Genomic DNA, 18,758 nt, shown 5'->3' with positions numbered 1-18,758 from the left:
GGACATAGGGTCTGTAGACATGAGGCAAAGCAGCAATGAGGTCACGGACCCTATACAGATTACAGAGAAGGAGATGTTTGCTGTCTTAGGGTGCATAAACCCCCTGGCCATATAATGTGTTTCCTCAGATCCTGTGAGAGGCTAGTGCAAAGTTGTAGAGGCCCTAGCAGAGATATTTAAAACATCTTTAGCCACAGGTGAGGTGCCAGATGATTGGAGAATAGCTAATGTTGTTCTATTTGTTGTTATATTTAAAATGTTACAGAGGGCTACTTCTTTACATGGAGATTAAGGCATGTATGGTATGAGCTGCTAGAGGAAGTGGTTGAGGCAGATATAAGACAACATTTAAAAGACAGCAACACACACAAAATGCTGGAGGAACTCAGCAAGCCAGGCAGCATCTATGGAAAAAAGTACAGTCGACGTTTCGAGCCGAAACCTTTTGGCAAACAGTTGGGCAAATATACGGATAGGAAAGGTTTAGAGGGATGTGAGCCAAGTGGATCCAACTCAGATGGTTAAGATGGCAAGTTGAGCTAAAGGGCTGGTTTCCTTGCTGTATATGTTTAAAACATCTACACATGTATATAATGCAGAACTTCCATGCTGTCATTTTTAGTGTAAGCCTCATCATTCTATTTTCATTACATTGATATGATTGATGCACCATCAATAACTCACTCTGAGACGTAAGAAGTGAGATATCGGCTTTTATTGACTGGAAGAATGAACAACACTACATCCTGGAGAATGAGGCTGGGCTCAGGCCTCAATCGCCTTTATACAGGGGTCTGTGGGAGGAGCCACAGGAGCAGTCAGCAGGGGTCTGTGGGAGGAGCCACAGGAGCTGTCAGCAGGGGTCTGTGGGAGGAGCCACAGGAGCAGTCAGCAGGGGTCTGTGGGAGGAGCCACAGGAGCAGTCAGCAGGGGTCTGTGGGAGGAGCCACAGGAGCAGTCAGCAGGGGTCTGTGGGAGGAGCCACAGGAGCAGTCAGCAGGGGTCTGTGGGAGGAGTCACAGGAGCAGTCAGTGGGGGTCTGTGGGAGGAGCCACAGGAGCAGTCAGCAGGGGTCTGTGGGAGGAGCCACAGGAGCAGTCAGCAGGGGGTCTGTGGGAGGAGCCACAGGAGCAGTCAGAGGGGGTCTGTGGGAGGAGCCACAGGAGCAGTCAGAGGGGGTCTGTGGGAGGAGCCACAGGAGCAGTCAGCAGGGGTCTGTGGGAGGAGCCACAGAAGCAGTCAGCAGGGGTCTGTGGGAGGAGCCACAGGAGCAGTCAGCAGGGGTCTGTGGGAGGAGCCACAGGAGCAGTCCAGAGAGGTATATGTAGTTCACCACAATGATATCAATATCCTTCAGGTCAACTATCTTCTTAAAAGTGAAAAAGGTTTAACACATGTCCTAATTCTTCAGTGTATGATGGTAGTAGAGCCTTAAGCTGTGGCCTTCCTGTAATGTATTTGTATTAGCTGAACAAAATGTCGGTGTTCAGTCATCCCGGATCATGGAATGTACTCATTACACTGGAGGACCAGTAACTTTCAGCCAGATTGCAAGTGTGAGTGGTTAGTCTTCTAGCTGTAGTCATTATTTGTCTTAATGTGTGTAACACTAAATAGAGCACAGAATGGCTTTCTGGAATGCACCTTGACCTGACTGTTTTATCTCTTTACACAGCAAATCGGCAATATTTTCAAGTACAGATTTTCTTACCATTTAAAATACATTTTAAGGGGGAAATGTAGAATATGCACCATATAAAGTTCTAACATGGCAGTTATTTAACATATTCTAGACTGAAAGCCAGGCATTCTTTGTCTTTGCAGGCTGATATCCTTATCTATGATTATTTTAAAAAAGCAGTCCATGCAACTATGACTCTTCACCAAGCCAAAGTTGAAGCATTAGCATTTTCCCCAAATGATCTCTATTTGGTATCTGTTGGAGGTCAAGATGATGGCAGGTAATAATGAGAATAAGACATTGCATTAAGTTGCCGATATACACACAGTATTTCCTTTAATAGACGGTACTATAGAAAAGCTGCAGACGTAACAAAACATAGTTATTTTTAATATAAATTTTGTGAATAAATTTAAAAGGTAGGGATAATTCATTTATTCTAGACTAACATAAAGTATATGGAATGAAAATGGGAATTTACCAATATAATACAATTTTAATATTATTAATTTATTTACGGAATTATCTGTTGGGCAATCACGAGTGGAAATAAAAAACTGATCCAAATTCCCCAGGGTCTTCACCCATATTTATTCCACCAACATAATAGGAACCAGATTATCTTGTCATTGGAACTCATCAGGCCAGGCAGCATCTATGGAAAAGAGTAAACAGTCGAAGTTTCAGACCGACACCCTTCATCAGGACTCCTGTTTACTCTTTTCCATAGATGTTGCCTACTGAGTTTCTCCAACATTTTGTGTGTGTTGCTTTGGATTTCCAACATCTGCAGATTTTCTCATGTTTATCATCTTGTCATTATCACTTTGGTGTTTTTGGGGGCTTACTTTTGCCCAGCATCCTATATTACAACACCAACTGCACTCCCAAAAAACTTTGAGAGCTACAAAGATTTGGCATGTGCCAAGGTAATGAAAATTGTCATCCAAATGCAAGCTTTTCTTAATTCAGTTGTTAAAATGTTTAGTCACCGATTAATCACACTATATTGTAATAATTTTAAACAATGATTTAGAACAAATTTATATTCATTAAAGAGCTACTATTTTGATGGATATGATGAACGTTATTGATGTAAAACAAAATCTGTTACTGCAAATTGCTAGCTAATCTGTTGAATATTTTGTTTTGTGCAGTGTTCTGGTTTTAGTTCAAGCATCTATGGTACTTTAACAGAATCATACATTTATTGTGAAACAGAAATAGGTCATTCAGTGAATTGAGTCCATATCAGTTCCGTGTAGTGCAATCTAATCAGTTCCGTGTGGGTGGCCCTGCAAGTTCTTTTCCTTTGCACACTTCTTCAGTTCTTTTGTGAAAGCCATGATTGTTCAGCTTCTATCGTCCTTTCAATCCATGAATTCCCATATCATTGCTACTCTCTGATTTGCCTTATATTTACTCCTCTTCAACCACTATCATGCACTGCCAAGTCCACTTACCCATAGCCCTCCCTCTTTTCCACCGCACGCCCCATCCACCAAATGTCTTTGGCCCTGCAAAGTAAATCTGTGCTACTCATGCAATCTTCTGTTAATCTTTGCTCTGCTTACATCTGGCTTTGTATAACTCACATTTAATCTTTTAAATGTCTGATATATTGGAACAATCCTTATGCTCATTTTATTTTGGTTGTCATTAATTATGCCCACTTGAAGGAAACTGGAACTGCTCAATGGTTTAAACAGCATCTGTAGAGGAAGACATGTAGCTAATGCTTCTAGTCAAGTGACCTTTCTCCAGAGCTCTATTTAATGACTCATTAATTCCTTTGACAGTATTTCAGTATTTTTAACTGTGACTTATCAATGAATTACTAATAGTTAGCAGTTCATGACCACGCTGTCCTCTTTGGTAAATGGCAAGAAAAGGTTAATTCATTCAGTCAGATCAGTAAATTAGAACTGTAAATACTAATGCAATCTATGCTAGTTGACATAAAAATGGTATGGTGAATCACTATTTAAACTTAAATAAAGGCAATTATGAGGACATGAAAGCCGCACTAAAGAGTGAACTGACAAATTAGGTTAAGAGATCCTCCAGCTGAGAAAAATATTAAGTACAATATTAAGTTTAAAGGAAATGCATAATTATATTGAAAAGTGGCAGAAGATAAGATTGGACAGGAAATTAAAAAATTGGCAAAAAGTCTAAGTAGGATTACCAAAATAAGCATCAATCATATAGAAAATACACATGAGGAATTAGTAATGAAAGACAAAACTGTGACAGGTAAATTGAAAACTCTATTTTTGCATCAATCTGCACAATAGAGGACAAAAGTAACCAGAGAAACAACATTAAATCAAGATTTGGAAGGGAGGGATGAATTTGGGAAAATTATAGGGAGGAACTGGTACAGAACAAATTGCAGGTAGGCAAAGCTGTAGATTATACTGGACTTCATCCAAGGGTCCCTAAAGCAGTGGTTGGTGACAAAATGGATTCTTTGGTTATAGTTTCACAGAATTCCCTAGATTTGGGGAAGGTTTCATCCGCAGAAAATATTGTATGCTACTACTGTATTTGAAAAGGGAGGGAAACAGAAAGTGGAAACTACAGACCAGTTAGTTTAATACCTATCATAGGGAAAATGTTAGAAAGAGTTATTAAAGGCATTTTGACAGACAGCTTAGGAAAAAAATATGGCAGACAGGCAATCTCAACTTGATTTTGTAAAAGGGAAATCATTTTGATCAATTTATTGGAGTTTTACCAAAAAATTTTAATGGCTGTCATATTAAAAGTTATTGTGAAAAAAATAAAACAATAACACGGTACAGGAGATAACATATTGATGTGGATAGAAGCATGTTTGACTAACAGGAAGCAGTGAGTAGGCGGCAATGGGTCAATTTTTGATTGGCAAGAACTAATAAAATGAAGGAAATCTTAATGGTATTTGGGTGAAGTGAAAGGGTTAACAATTCCCATGCTGGCTTTGATGGGCATTTCTGTCAAAATATCAATTTCAGTGTTATTTTACTGCCCTGTAATATAACAAATGGAATTAAATCTGTGTTGTTGTAACAGAATTCAAAGTAATGTTTGAGAAAACAAGAGTTATGTCTTCTAATTTCTATTTTTTTGTTTTGTTTACTTTTAAACTGTTCAAATGCTTGAGGTACTATAGTTCCTGTCTCTGCTGGACTTGATGACTAAAACCAAGAAACAAATTAAGTTTTGCTTTGTCATTTTACAGTGTTGTTATTTGGAATATTGAAACAAAAACATCTATCTGTGGCCATCCTGCTACTGTTCCCACTGCAGGAAATGCACTAGCTGTAAAATTTGCCAGCAACATGGATGATGTCTTCATTACAGCAGGAACGTAAGTTGGAAAAGTATGCTTTTGCTGAAATTATTTGGAAATATAGTGAAAATTCCTTTGTTAGTCTTCCTGTTGGCAACTTATATTGAGCTTCATTGAGAATTTTTTTAATATATGCTGTAACTTAAACAGTGGTTTAAAGCAAGCAGAATTGTTGTAGACAATCTGAGAACTCATAAAACACACACTATCGTAAGATGCCCTCAATCTTTAATGTTAAGACAATTAAGTATTGATGTGCTAGTATACATCAATACTTAATACACTGAGCACATTCCATTTAAGTAAATCCAGCTGTGGAAATTATCTTGTGTTTAGTTTTCTTTAGTGCTATAAAAATATAACAAGGGTTAAAAAATCCAGAACCATTCCCAGTAATGTAACATTGCTAAAAATGTTAAACAAGGGATATTTAGAAATTACTTATAATGCGGATACTAGATACAGATAGCCTTCAGTTTAAATTAATACACATTTCAAATGGGAAGCAATGTAGAAAACTCAAATTAGATTTTTTTGCCATTTGTTTGAATTATGTTTATTAGCTGAGTAGGGTTACAATAAATCTTGTTTGGGAGAAAATAATAGAGGAAGTTTATCTATAATGTCTTTTGAAACAAATCACGATCAATGTGCATATCCATAGATTAAGTTGACAATTTAGATCCATTCTTTGACTGTAATTATATTGAAATGTTACAGGAACTTCTCTTCTAATTTATTGCTGTACAGCTGCAAAATCACAAAAATAATGAAATTCTCCAAACTTGCTTTATTTTTGTAGTGGTACACTTCGTCTCTGGCTGCTGGACTTACCCAACAGAAAGATTCGTCCCACTGAGTGTCAGACTGGAGTGTTGAAAAGAATGATCAACTGTGTTGAAGTGAGCTGTAGTTTATAAAGTCCAATTTATTAAAAGTACAGCTATAAATCAAATATTATCATGAATGAGTACTATTTTGCATTAATGCATTGTTTGAAACAGAGAAACATTACAAATCCCAGAAAATCCAGTTCCTTTTAATGGATGAACCATATGTGTCTATCCTACCAGCTGGGAAATTTACACATCTGATAATTTTCCCATGTGACCTTATTACAACAAAATTTTACCTTAAGTTTGAAATTGATTTATTTCAATGCAAAACTAGGTTCTTAAATCCAGACAAAGAAAACTGTGTATATTTGAGGGTCAAATTGGCTGTGCTTGATTAGGTCTATTAAAAGTCTATTAAAAAAGTCTATTAAAAGCTATGATGGTGCACAAGTAATGCCTCTTCATATTTTGACTTCATACAAAATATTTGACTTTCTCCGATATTATAAAGGTAAAAGAAGAGAGTAATATAATGAATAAATAAATGAAGGTGAAAAGCGGTATTCCTAGTATTAGACACACAATTTACTGCAGAGTGAGTCAACAATTCCCAATTGCAACAGAAGTTAAGGTTATAACATGGTAACATCCAACATTTAACCACACTCACTGTTCCCAGTTCCAGACACTGACACCTGATTTATATAAAAAAAAGACTTGTTCCTTTGTGGTACAAAATCCACAGGAGAAGGGCCCATCTGTAGCTGACAGAAAAAAAAATTAAAGGAAGCACTAAATCAAAAGGCCAAAAATATCAGTGGACTTGTAAACACTGGGAGCAGTATCGAACTTGGAAGATAAAGAAACTGATAAAGAAAGGTAAGGTAGAATATGAAATATGAGTGGCAAAAAAAAGTAAACTGTAAGTGCTTTTGCAGCTAGAAATCTAGGTTTATGGCTCTGGACATACGACTACCGGTAAGTACCTCAGGCATTTGACCCTTGGCTCCTTGATTCCGAGTTCCATGAACACGCTTAATTTCACTGACCTTCTAGCTCCAGCTACATAATGATCCATGTCAATTCACAGCTCCCCTGACTTTCATACTTAACTGCATACCAATGACAACTCTGGCTAATCTTGTAGTTCCCCAGCAAGAATATAGTTGGGTGTAGTTCCAGACCAGGTACTATTGTGTCAGTCACACTTATATTAGAGACACTGCCTTGAACACTGATGAAAGGTTTACTTAACTTTATCAAACTCTAACTGCAAGGTAAAAGATCTCATAATCTACACTGTACAGTACCCATTAAAATACAAGGTCTTAGAATTGTGACACCCAACTTGCTTGAATCCAGACTTGCAGCTCCTCTTTTCTGAGTGTTGGTCCCAGGTTCTTGTGCTCTTCTAGGATTCTGTAAGATAAACCTGTTTCTAAAACTTATTTCCGTCTTCTGCCGCCTGTTCTCCTTCTATAAGGTGATGCCACGTCAAATGTTCTTTTCCAGGTGTAACCCATTTTGTTCATCTTTGTTCTGATACAGGTAAAATATTGGTTGCTATAGTATCACCTCAAATTTTCCACTGCCAGTCAAGTTCAGGGGAATTCATGGAATTTATTTCTATGTACTGTTTAAGGATCTTGTTTCCCACGTGGGTCTGATGACCAAATGGCTTCACTTAGGTACTTTGCTGTTTTAGCCTAGACTTCTATTTATTTATTATTACCATCTTTGAGACATGGCTGGCATAACAGATTCCTTACAGTGGGCACAGTTTTTCTTATTTCATCCAATATATAGTTTCTACTGAATGAAACTGAGAAAATGTTGTGTTGCACTTTTGTCCCGCTGCCGACATCATCCTATGCTTAACTAATCCTTGAGATTCACTCCTTCCATTAAGTTAATTTAAGTTAACTTCCATTAAGTTAAGTTATTAATCTCCTCGCTTACATTTTCTTAACAGTCTCAGAGAACTTCAGGCACTATTAGCCAACTTTGTATATGATAATATCCAAACTCGGTACTTTGATGGCTGTTTTAAACCCATTGATTATCGCAAAGATCAGGAAAGATGTGTGTGTCTGGAACTGAGAACAGTGAGTGTGGTTAAATGTTGGATGCTACCATGTTATAACCTTAATTTCTGTTGCAATTGGGGATTGTTGATTCACTCTGCAGTAAATTGCGTGTCTAATACTAGGAATACCGCTTTTCACCTTCAGGTTTATTTATTCATTATGTTACTTTCTTCTTTTACTTTAATATTGGAGAAAGTCAAATATTTTGTATGAAGTCAAAATATGAAGATGCTGGAACCCTGAAACAAGAAAAGAAAATGCTAGAAGCAGGCAGAGAGAAACATTGTTTGTTCTTTAGTGTTTCTAGAATGTTCTTGTCTTATATATTTGATTGATATTGATGTTTTTATTATGTTGTTTTCTATAATAGTGTAGATTTATTAACAAAAATTTAAACAGTATATTTTCCCACTGCAGGCCAAGCATGACTCCATCAGAAATGAACTTTACTTTCAGTATCTGTCATCTTGAAAGCCTATTAAGTATCTTCTTCAACTGTTTTGCCACCAGCCTTCCTTAACTGCATATCCAGAGGGGGTTAATCTTTCAAATCTGTCTTCCATCCCATTCACCCCTTGAACTGGAGACCCAGTGGAATCTGCCAGTGGATTGTATGAAAAGTATCCAGTGTTATTATTAGGTGTTAAGAAATATCTAAATGTATATTGTTATGGCACTGGGAAGCAAAATTGAGATTTTACTGCACTATAAGATTTTGGATGATATAGTTGTATTTGTATACTATTTAGTTTTGCTCATTTTAATTAGAAATTATAATCATTTTAAGTGATTCAACTAAAACAAAGGGAGTTCAAATTGGATTCAACCACATTCCTAACTGGACAGAGGAGCCAGTCTAAGGCATTGATAAAATGAAAGCAAGATAAATCAATCTTAATTGATTCTGTTTTTTAAAATTTCTTAAGTGTTCAGTCTCACTTAAGCTGCTTACTTGGCTAATGATTATTCAACGAAGCAGGCTCAAGGATCTGAGCAGCTTATTTCATTTTCTAAAGTGAAGGACCATATTATTGAAGAATGTTTTGCTTCAGTCACATTTCTATGTTATAATTTTCAAGTACAGAGCTGTCAAATGTTACATTAGACTGGAGGTAAAATAAATCTAAATGTTTTTCTTTCTGTAAAAATAAAACTTATGTAATTATTTAGTTGAAGGTATGTTTTTTTCCTGCTTTTAATTAAGTGTGACATTTGCAAAGGTCAACTGACCTGATTTATTCAATTCCCCACTAATAGGTGACAAAGGATGATAATTTCTTCTATGGTGGAACTACTACTGGTGATATTTTGATGGTCAGCATGAAAACTGGCCTCCTTAACAATTATGGGCCTATTAAGAATAAATTCAGTTTGGTAAGTTGAAATAATTAATATTTTTATTACAAAAGACATTGATTTATGTAGGGCCTCTAATGCATCAAAGCATCCCAAAACTCTTGGCAACTATAAAGCAGCACAAGTTTCAAATGCAAATATAAGAACAAATGATGGAAATATTTAAAGAAATGTTGAAAAAGAGGTAAGAGAGTTTTTAATGACAAACTATGGAGACAGAATAAAGGAAATCATGTTTGTCTGGTAATGTCAGGTCCAGAGTTAATACCAGCATAGATAAAGATGTCAGCAGTATCTGAGTTTAGACAGGGTGGAGAAAGGCAATGGCTGGAGATAGAAGTATGTTTATTAAGGAATGCTGAAATATAAGGTGAACATCTTTACTTAGTAAAACCATTATCTAGATAACTGGAATGATTATTATTTCTCTAGGAGAATTGATCTTATAATTTTTCGCACAGTGAGGTTGGTATTAGCTATAATTGTATTATTGCTGATGTGAAATTTTAAAATTATAATATTTAATCTGTTTTATTACCTGAAGGGTGTTACTGCAATAGTAGAACTGAAATCAGGGGATCTTCTTGTTGGATCTGGAGATGGTATTGTAGCTCTGTGCAAAGTACCAGGCTTCAAAACACTCAAGTATGTTGGAATACATTTAATTATGTATATATAAATAATAACAATTTAACTTTCTGTGATAACAAGTGATAAATAGTGTTTTAAAAAGGGAATTTCAAAAGTGATTAAATGTTAGTGTTTTATTATGAAATGTAAAACACAAACTTTTAAAATAGTTCAAAATTTTGTTATTGACTTAAATTATATTTATCTTTCAATTCACCCTGAAATTGTATAAGACATTTGGAATTAATTCATTGTGAAAACAGGTCTAAAAATTGTGTGTTTTCTTTTCCACAATCCATAATTTTAACTTTCATCCTTAGCAGGTAGCAGGCAAGCAATGCACTCTTAGGAATTTGGAAGTACAACTGTAAATTAGCATTTGATCTATGTAAAAGTGGTCCAGATGATTCACCTTTGTTTTTTTTTTCATTTCCTATAGTTCTCAAGATGTAGATCAAGCTCATCTGATCAAGCTCTCATGTTTTTTGGCATCAAAGTTAATGATCAAAAGCTTTTAATTTCCTTGTTGGCAGGAGATACAGTAACGTCACTCATTTGGTTTGCATTTACACATTTAATTGATGTGGCATATTGGAGTTAGCCTGCAGTAATGTTGGATAATGTGATAGGAGTGGGTGTCATTTACTTAATTGCAACTTGGGCCACCTACCATAATACGAATTAAGAAATCATGTATGCATGGCCTTTGCTATTCCATTCCTTAATTTATTTTATTTTTACTTTTATTTAGCAATACAGAGATACAGCCCTTTGAGCAATACCCCAGCAACTCCTGACATACCCAATTAACCCTAACCTAATCATTCCACAGGGAGGATATACAGACTTCTTATAGAACAGTGCTGGAATTGAACTCTGAACTCCGGAACGGCTCAAGCTGTAATAGCATCATGCTAGCCACTATGCCACAATGGCATCCGAAGATAATTATAAGATTTAATTCATTTTTATGTTCTTTGTTAGCATCCAAATATTCGATTTATTAAAAGCTTCTGTTGTAGTTCCAAGGGTTTCCATTAAATCACAATCTTGGACTATATTGTTCAGTTTTGACATCTTTAAAGTATGTAGCAAATTAAATTTGCATTTAACCTTTCAACGAAATATTTCTAATACATTTCTGTTTATAAAAATGGGTGTATTTTAATATTACTGATGAAAAAAAGACTTACACGCAAATGAAACTGAACAAAGCTAGATGACCTGTACACAGCAAATATTATTCTGTCCTGTCAACTATTGTAGATTCACAACCCTTTTATTAAATACAGAAAAATCCAGGTGGATGGTGGGATTACTTCTATCAGTCTACGTGGTCAAGGACACCAGTTCTTTGTTGGTACCCTTACCTCCCAGATATATCGATGTAACTTCACTGAGTTCAAAGAGGAGCTGATCACAACATGTCACTGTGACTCTGTCCTTGACGTAGCATATCCCTGGTACGTTCATGAAACATACTCTGTTATCCATCTATATTATTTTAACAGAAAGGATTAATAAAGTATTTTATATTCAGACACGTTATGTAGAAACCACAGATTATTATATCAACAGTTTTGATCTTTTTGTGTGACAGAGGGAAAAATGCAAAGTTAGAGAATCAGGCTTCTGATTAGTTGAGAAATGATGGGAACAGATAACCATATAACTACATTCCTCAATGCCCTACCATTTGCCACATAGTGTAAGAGTGTGATTTTCCTCTGGGGCTACCATTTGAATTTAAAAAAATAACAATGGAATTGAATTTCACCTAGATGTAATGTGCTAATAGCTGTCAAATTGACTGAGTCACATAATTCATAGAACATTCACAGATATAATTGTAGCTTTGAAAGTATAATAAAAATGTTGCTTGTGAGAGATGCATGAAAGTGAAAATTAAGGTTGTGATAATAAAGGTACATTCTACAATGACAGAATTCTGAAAACCTTCAGAAAGACACAATAGGCACTTTAACACTGTTCAGAGTATATCTGATTTGTCACTTTACTGCGAAACTTCGTTGATCCATACCAGCAGATATCCTTGTATTCCAAAAACTCTGTAATACATTTTCTCTTAGCTATACTCTATGAAAGTCCTTCTTCAAAGTCATTTTCAGGTGGATAAATCAATATCCCTCACAGCTCTCATTAGAAAGTCTATTCATCTCAGTTATGTTGCCAAGGACAAAAAAAAACTTCAAGCTGTTGCATCAGAAATTCATGGCAACCAAATGCTAGAAAAATAAAACACACTAAAACATAGAAAGTCTGAAGCAATAATGTAGAAGAACAATTGATTCTGGTTGAGATCTAATAAATATAGTCTTATTTAAATAGAAAATTGGTTTTAATAGGCATTAGAGATGGGAAAAGAAACAAAATATCAGAACAATGGTTCTCTGGTATTTAAAAAGTGAAACTGGATGTTGGTATTCTTTTTACCTCCTACTCTGATGACGGAATAACAGAATAGGTTAGGAGACAGATGAAGAAATTTAATGCAAAGGGCTACAAAAAAAATTTCGGTTTCTTAATCATTATTATCACATACTAATTCATTGCATTTGTCTTTCTTCCAAACCATTAATTTGACAATGAATAACCATTGCTCATCTATGTGCAAAAGATCTGAAAGATGCATACATTTTTAAAAATACTTATCATCCTTTGCAATTGATTTTGAAGGCAAGTCTTTAAAGCTGCCAACTTCACATTTTTTTTGTTTCAAAATAGTGGAACATCAGACCTATTTGGAACGTGTTCCAAGGCAGAAATAAGAATATGGCATACCCCTACCAATAAAGAACTACTGAGAATTGTTGTGCCAAACATGACCTGCAATACCATTGAATTTATGCATGATGGGAGGAGTATTATCAGTGGTAAGAAACAAATCTATTAAAAATCAAATAAACTTTATTCTAAATTTGAATCCATTCTGTTTATTTAATATATAATTTTTCAATGTGAAATTTCCTTAGCTTGGAACGATGGGAAGATACGAGCTTTTACACCAGAGACTGGCAAATTAATGTATACAATCAATAACGCTCATCATGAAGGTGTCACAGCAATTGCTGCCACTAGTGACGGCAAGAAAATAATCAGTGGAGGTGGTGAGGGACAGGTCTGTATAAAGAATAATCTTCTTGTGAACAGGCATTTTTAAGGTAGTATTGCTAGTTTTCAGTTTTATGCAATTGAAAATTGTTTTTTCTTATAATGAGTGAAACCCAACAATGGCCTTTTTCCGGAAGAATTTTCATCTCTTGGAATATTTGATGGGCCACATCCTATCGTGAACCATTCTTCCAACCCCAACAGCTCTTGTATCATGTCTACATGGCAAGACATTTTTTTGTGTGTCACTCTTTTTGGACTATTTTAGAACTTGGACCAGGGATGCATATCGTTGGGCAAATCCCAGAGAATGTTCTTATTCCAACAGCCAGGGAGTTCCAGAATACTAGTGGAAATCTATCTAAATCCTTGCATTCACTTTACTGTCCACCACTGCCATAGCATGCAATCTCTAGAAGTTTGCCCAGTCTCGATTTTGTCCCCCATGGAGCATTGCTTAGGTAAATTTTTGTCGACCACTGCACAGCAATGTTGGGTATTCCAATTCACACATCCACCACCCACTACAAGAAAAGTGCTAGTAAGTCCCAATCCTTCTCTCCACTACCTGCCCCCCTTCACTTCATACTCCTGCCATCACCATTGCAACTGCTTCAACCTCTAGCACCTAACTTTAATAATAATGCCACAGCTTTTTGCAGCATCATAGGAAATTGAATCTTGATACTCTAGGTCAATGTCTACTAGTGTGCCAATAAATCTATGCCATGGTTTAGGTGCACCAGAATTTCTAAGCCATAGAATTTTGAAGCAAAGTAGAAGAACATCTTGTCAATCATGCCTGTTTTTGTATATTGAGGAAGTTATTTAAGTAACCTCTTCCCCTCTTTCTTTCCCCATTCCTCTGAAGTTTTTTCTTTTGAGTTTTTTGTTGAACTCCACAATGAAAGCTTAGTTTCCTCATGTGGATTGGAAATAATGTCACCTGCATGCTCACAATCAACACTGCACACTTCAAGGATGTGTCCTTTGCCCACTGCTGTACTCTCTACACCTGTAACTGTGTGGCTAGGCACAGTTCAAATGTTGAGGGAACGCTCACCACTCCTCATTGAGGGATCAGCAGTGGAAAGGGTGAGCAGTTTCAAGTTCCTGGGTGTAAACATCGAAGTTCTATCCTGGGTCGAACAGGTTGATGGAATTGCAAAGAAGGCATGGCATTGGCTATATTTCATTAGGAGTTTGAGGAGAATCGATATGTTGCCAAAGATACTCTCAAATTTCTACAGATTTGAGTGGACAACATGCTAACTGGTTGCATCAGTTATCAGTGTCTGGTGTGAGGGGGCACTGCACAGGATTGGAAAAAAACTGCAGAAAGTTGAAAACTCAACCAGCTTCAAAAGGCGATGCTTCAAAAAGGCAGCATCCATCATTGGGGATCTCCATCACCCAGGACATGATCTCTTCTCATTCCTACCATCAAGGAAGAGGTACAGGAGCTAGAAGGCACACACTCAACATTTTAGGAACAGCTTCTTCCCCTCTGCATCAGATTTCTGAATGGACAATAAATCCACGTGCACTACCCCACTCTTTTTGCATACTTATTAATTTTTAAAAAATAATTCTTATTGTACTTTATAGTTTTTTATTGTTGTGTTTTGGAATGTACTTGTCCTCCATTCTCCATATTACCATGTTGGGCACCTTCAGACCTGCGGGGCTCATCGTCTGGTGTCATTCTCTTATATCTCTGGTTACTTTTAACCATAAGGTTTTCTTGGCAAATTACTGGAGTGGGTTGCCATTTCCTTCTCCAGTGGACCATATTTAGTCTGACCTCTCTGCCTTGACCTGTCCTTGAGTAGCTCTACATGGTATAGCTCATAGCATCACTGAGATACACAAGCCCCCTCACCATGACAAGGTAACGGTCCTTGAAGAGGTCCAAGAAGGGAAATGCAAAGGAATGCTCAAATTACCAAACAATTTCACTATTTTCTCATGCTAGGAAGGTAATGCTAAATATCATGCAAGCAAGACTCGGGCAATATATGGAATGAGAACTGCCAGATGTACAAACTGGTTTTAGAACACGCAGAAGCACCGGAGACCAAATTGCTAACCCACGCTGGATAATGGAGAAATCGAGGGAATTCCAGAAAAGTATTTATCTATGTTTTTTTGACTACTGTAAAGCCTTTGACAGTGTGGACCATAATAAACTATGGGAAATCCTTAAAGACATGAGGATACCTGGACATCTGATCTGCCTTATGAGAAGCTTGTATGAAGATCAAGAAGCAACAGCTAGAACTGAACATGAAACAACATTCAGGTTCAAGATTGGGAAAGGAGTAGGACAAGGCTGCATACTGTTACCCTACTTATTTAGATACTTATTTGAAGGTATTTGCATTTTTCCAGTCTAAAGACCATTGTTGGGTTTTCCAGATCTGCTGGCAAATTGCATGCAACACTTTTACAGCATCATGTTTTAAAGTTTTAAACAATTCAGTTGGAATCCTGTCACATCCTGCAGCCTTATTATAGGGAATGTTTTCTATCGCCCATTTGACTTCACTTTCCAGAGTGTCCGGCTCTAGATCGACGAGGGAGTCATTGCAGATGTCTTCGCTGTTGGGATCTTCCCTGTACAATTCATCTGTATATTCCTGCCATCTCTTTTTGATGCCTTCTGCTTCTGTAAGGTTCTTCCCTTCTTTGTCTTTTACTATACTCATTTTTGCATGGAAATGACCCTTTGATTTCTCTAATCTTCTTGAATAGATCTCTTGTTTTTCCAATTCTGTTGACTTCTTCAGTTTCTTTGCATCGTTCCTTTAAGTCAGTTTCCTTATCTTTTCTTGCTAACCTCTTGAGCTTTGTATTCAGTTGGAGCTATTTTTTCCAATCTCCATTGGTCTCTACTTCTGTTCGCTGCTTCGCCACTTGTAGAGCCTCCACAGAAAGCCATTTTGCTTTCCTGGTCTTCTTATTGTTTGTAATATTTTTTGTTGCCACCTCTTCTATAATGCTCCTTACTTTTATCCATAGTTCTTCCGGCTTTCTCTCTACCAGGTGTAATCCATTGAATCTGTTCTTCACAGCATGTTCTTGAGGGATGTTACCAACATCAAACTTTGCTGGTCCTTTGGTTTTCCTGATGTTCTTCAGTTTCATTCAGAATATTGCAACAAGCTGCTTGTGGTCTGAGCCACAGTCTGCTCCTGGTCTTGTTTTAGCTGACTGTATAGAGCTCTTCCTTCTCTGATTGCATAGTATATAGTCAATCTGGTTTCAGTGTTGTCGTCTGGTGATATCTATGTATAGAGCCACCTCTTAAGCTGTTGGAAGAGGATATTTGCTATAACCGGAGAGTTAATTTGTCAAAATTCGATGTCCCACTTCATTCCATACTCCAAGGCCATAGTTGCCCATTACTCCAAGTGTTCTGTGATTCCCAACTTTGGCATTCCAGTCTCCAATGATAAATGTAACATCCTTTATATCTAGGTGTCATATCCAGGAGGCGCTGCAGTTCTTCATAAAGCTGGATAATTTCATCCTCGTTGGCATCTGTGATTGGAGCATAAACTTAGATCACTGTGATGTTGAGAGGCTTGCCTTGAAGTTGTATTGTGATCATTCTATCATTTTTGGGTTTGTATCCAATCACTGATTTTGACACTTTTTTTGACAATTAAAGCCACTCCATTCTTTCATCAGGTTTCCTGCCCACAGTAGAAGATCTGGTAATTGTCTGATGTAAAATTACCCATTTCAGTCCACTTTAGTTCGCTAATTCCCAATATGTCAATGTTTAGTCATGCCATTTCATTTTTGACCACATCTAGTTTACCTTACATTTCAAGTTCCAATGGTGTATTGATCTTTACAACATCGGACCTTCTTTTCATTTCCAGGCACATCATCTAATGGCTGAAAGTGAGGAGAATCTGAGGAAGCTTTTAATCAAAGTGAAAGAAGAAAGTGCAAAAGTGGCTTGTTGCTCAATATTAAGAAAAGCATGATTATGTCAACCAGCCCTAATAGCCCTGTGGTAATAAATGCAAAAGGCAGTGGAAGTAGTGACGGATTTTGTCTTCCTCGGTTCAAAGATTAATATAGATGGTAACTGCAGCCATGAAATTAAATGGTGCTTACTTCTGGCAGGGCAGCAGTGGCAAATTTAGATAAAATACTGAAGAGCAGAGGCATAATATTGTCTACGTAGATCTGTATAGTCAAGTCTATGGTATTTCCAGTTGTGATGTATGGCTGTGAGAGCTGGACTATTAGTAAGGCTGAATACAAAAGAATCAACGCCTTTGAACTTGGATGCTGGAGGAAAGTGTTAAGAGTTTGTTGGACAGCAAGAAGATCCAACAAGTCAATACTTGAAAAAACACAGCCAGACTGCTCCCTAGTAGGCTTGATTATGAGACAAAAGCTCAAATATTTTGGCCACATCATGAGAAGATAGGATTCCATGGAGAAGACTCTAACGTTAGGTAAAACAGAGGTAAAAGAAGGAGAGGATGATAGAGACTACAATGGATAGGTAATTTTACTCAATGTGAATGACCTTGGGGTATCTTAGAGAGGCAGTTTCCAACAAGAAGGCCGGGTGTGCAGGAGTCCACGAGATCACAAAGTGTCGGACTCAACGACCAAACAACAACAACAATTGCAATGTACTGATGCTGCAAAACAACAAATTTCATGACATACAGTACACCAGTGATATTGAACCAAATTTTGATACTATTCTTAAATGTGTTTCTCTTCTTTCTCTTTTGTTCCTTTCTATTAATTGTCTAAGAGCTGTGTTTTCTTGTTGCTGTGCATCTTGCCAGTGGAAACAGTTTATCCTTTTTTTTCTAGATACAAAGTTCTTCAAAACTTTGAACTGCTCCATCCTTCTTTCTCTTTAATCTTCTGTGCTATAAAGGAGAAAAACCAAGACTTTCCCAATAATCAGTAAAATATATTACAAAGACTTTCACATTTTGTCAGATATATTTTGTCCAAAGTTGGAAGCAGTGCTTCAGCTAAGTCTTACCAGTGCTCTGCAAATGCTTGGCATCTTTGCATTTATACTTGTCTTTTAATAAAGATGGGTATCCTGTGGCGATTAAGTTCTTTGGCTGATATCCAGTGGTATCCAATGATTGATCTCGAGATACGTGTTTGAATCACAGCGCAGGTCTTAAAGGATATGAGTTTAAGTACTGAAATAACTCTGGAAATTGGAAAGCTAATATCAGTCATGGCACTCATGAGATTGTTGTAAAAACCCATCTGGTTCAGAGAAGTAAATTTGCCATTCTTTCCCCGGTTTGTCTTGTATGTGACCAGACACAACAATGTGGTTGACTCTTAATAATCCTCTGAAATGAGCTTGGAAACTATTCATTTCAGGGACAATTTCAGATGGGTAATATATACTGATCTTGCCAGCAATGCCTAGGTCTCTTGAATCAATAAATAAATTAAACAGCATTGTTCTGCCACCTCCAAAGTTTTATGCGTATGAACCAATTCAGATCTCTCTCTTTCCACTCCACGTTTAAAATTCTGCCATTCACTTCACGTTGCTTCATCTCATTCCAATTTAAATCTGTCACTTCACATTTACTATTTTACCTTTACTATATTTCCAAGAATTACATCACCTGCACTATCTGAAATTATGCCCTTTTCCTCAGTACTAGCATATAATAAGATGAACT

At 36.8% G+C, this 18,758-nt stretch overlaps 1 protein-coding gene across 4 annotated transcripts in view; it reads left to right on the top strand.

Moving 5' to 3' along the window:
• Positions 1-18,758, top strand: part of cfap52 (cilia and flagella associated protein 52) — an 82,465-nt gene that overhangs the window by 23,926 nt on the left and 39,781 nt on the right. For all 4 annotated transcript variants that reach the window (XM_073025955.1, XM_073025953.1, XM_073025954.1 and 1 more), the window contains exons 3-10: positions 1,825-1,961; positions 4,908-5,036; positions 5,821-5,920; positions 9,199-9,315; positions 9,842-9,942; positions 11,220-11,390; positions 12,673-12,821; positions 12,921-13,066. In XM_073025955.1, coding sequence (XP_072882056.1) covers positions 1,825-1,961; positions 4,908-5,036; positions 5,821-5,920; positions 9,199-9,315; positions 9,842-9,942; positions 11,220-11,390; positions 12,673-12,821; positions 12,921-13,066 — 1,050 coding nt within the window. The remainder of the gene's footprint in view (positions 1-1,824; positions 1,962-4,907; positions 5,037-5,820; positions 5,921-9,198; positions 9,316-9,841; positions 9,943-11,219; positions 11,391-12,672; positions 12,822-12,920; positions 13,067-18,758) is intronic.

This window comes from Hemitrygon akajei, chromosome 22 (assembly GCF_048418815.1).
Source record: "Hemitrygon akajei chromosome 22, sHemAka1.3, whole genome shotgun sequence".
NCBI classification, from domain to species: Eukaryota; Metazoa; Chordata; class Chondrichthyes; order Myliobatiformes; family Dasyatidae; genus Hemitrygon; species Hemitrygon akajei.
This window is presented reverse-complemented; position numbering and strand designations above follow the sequence as displayed.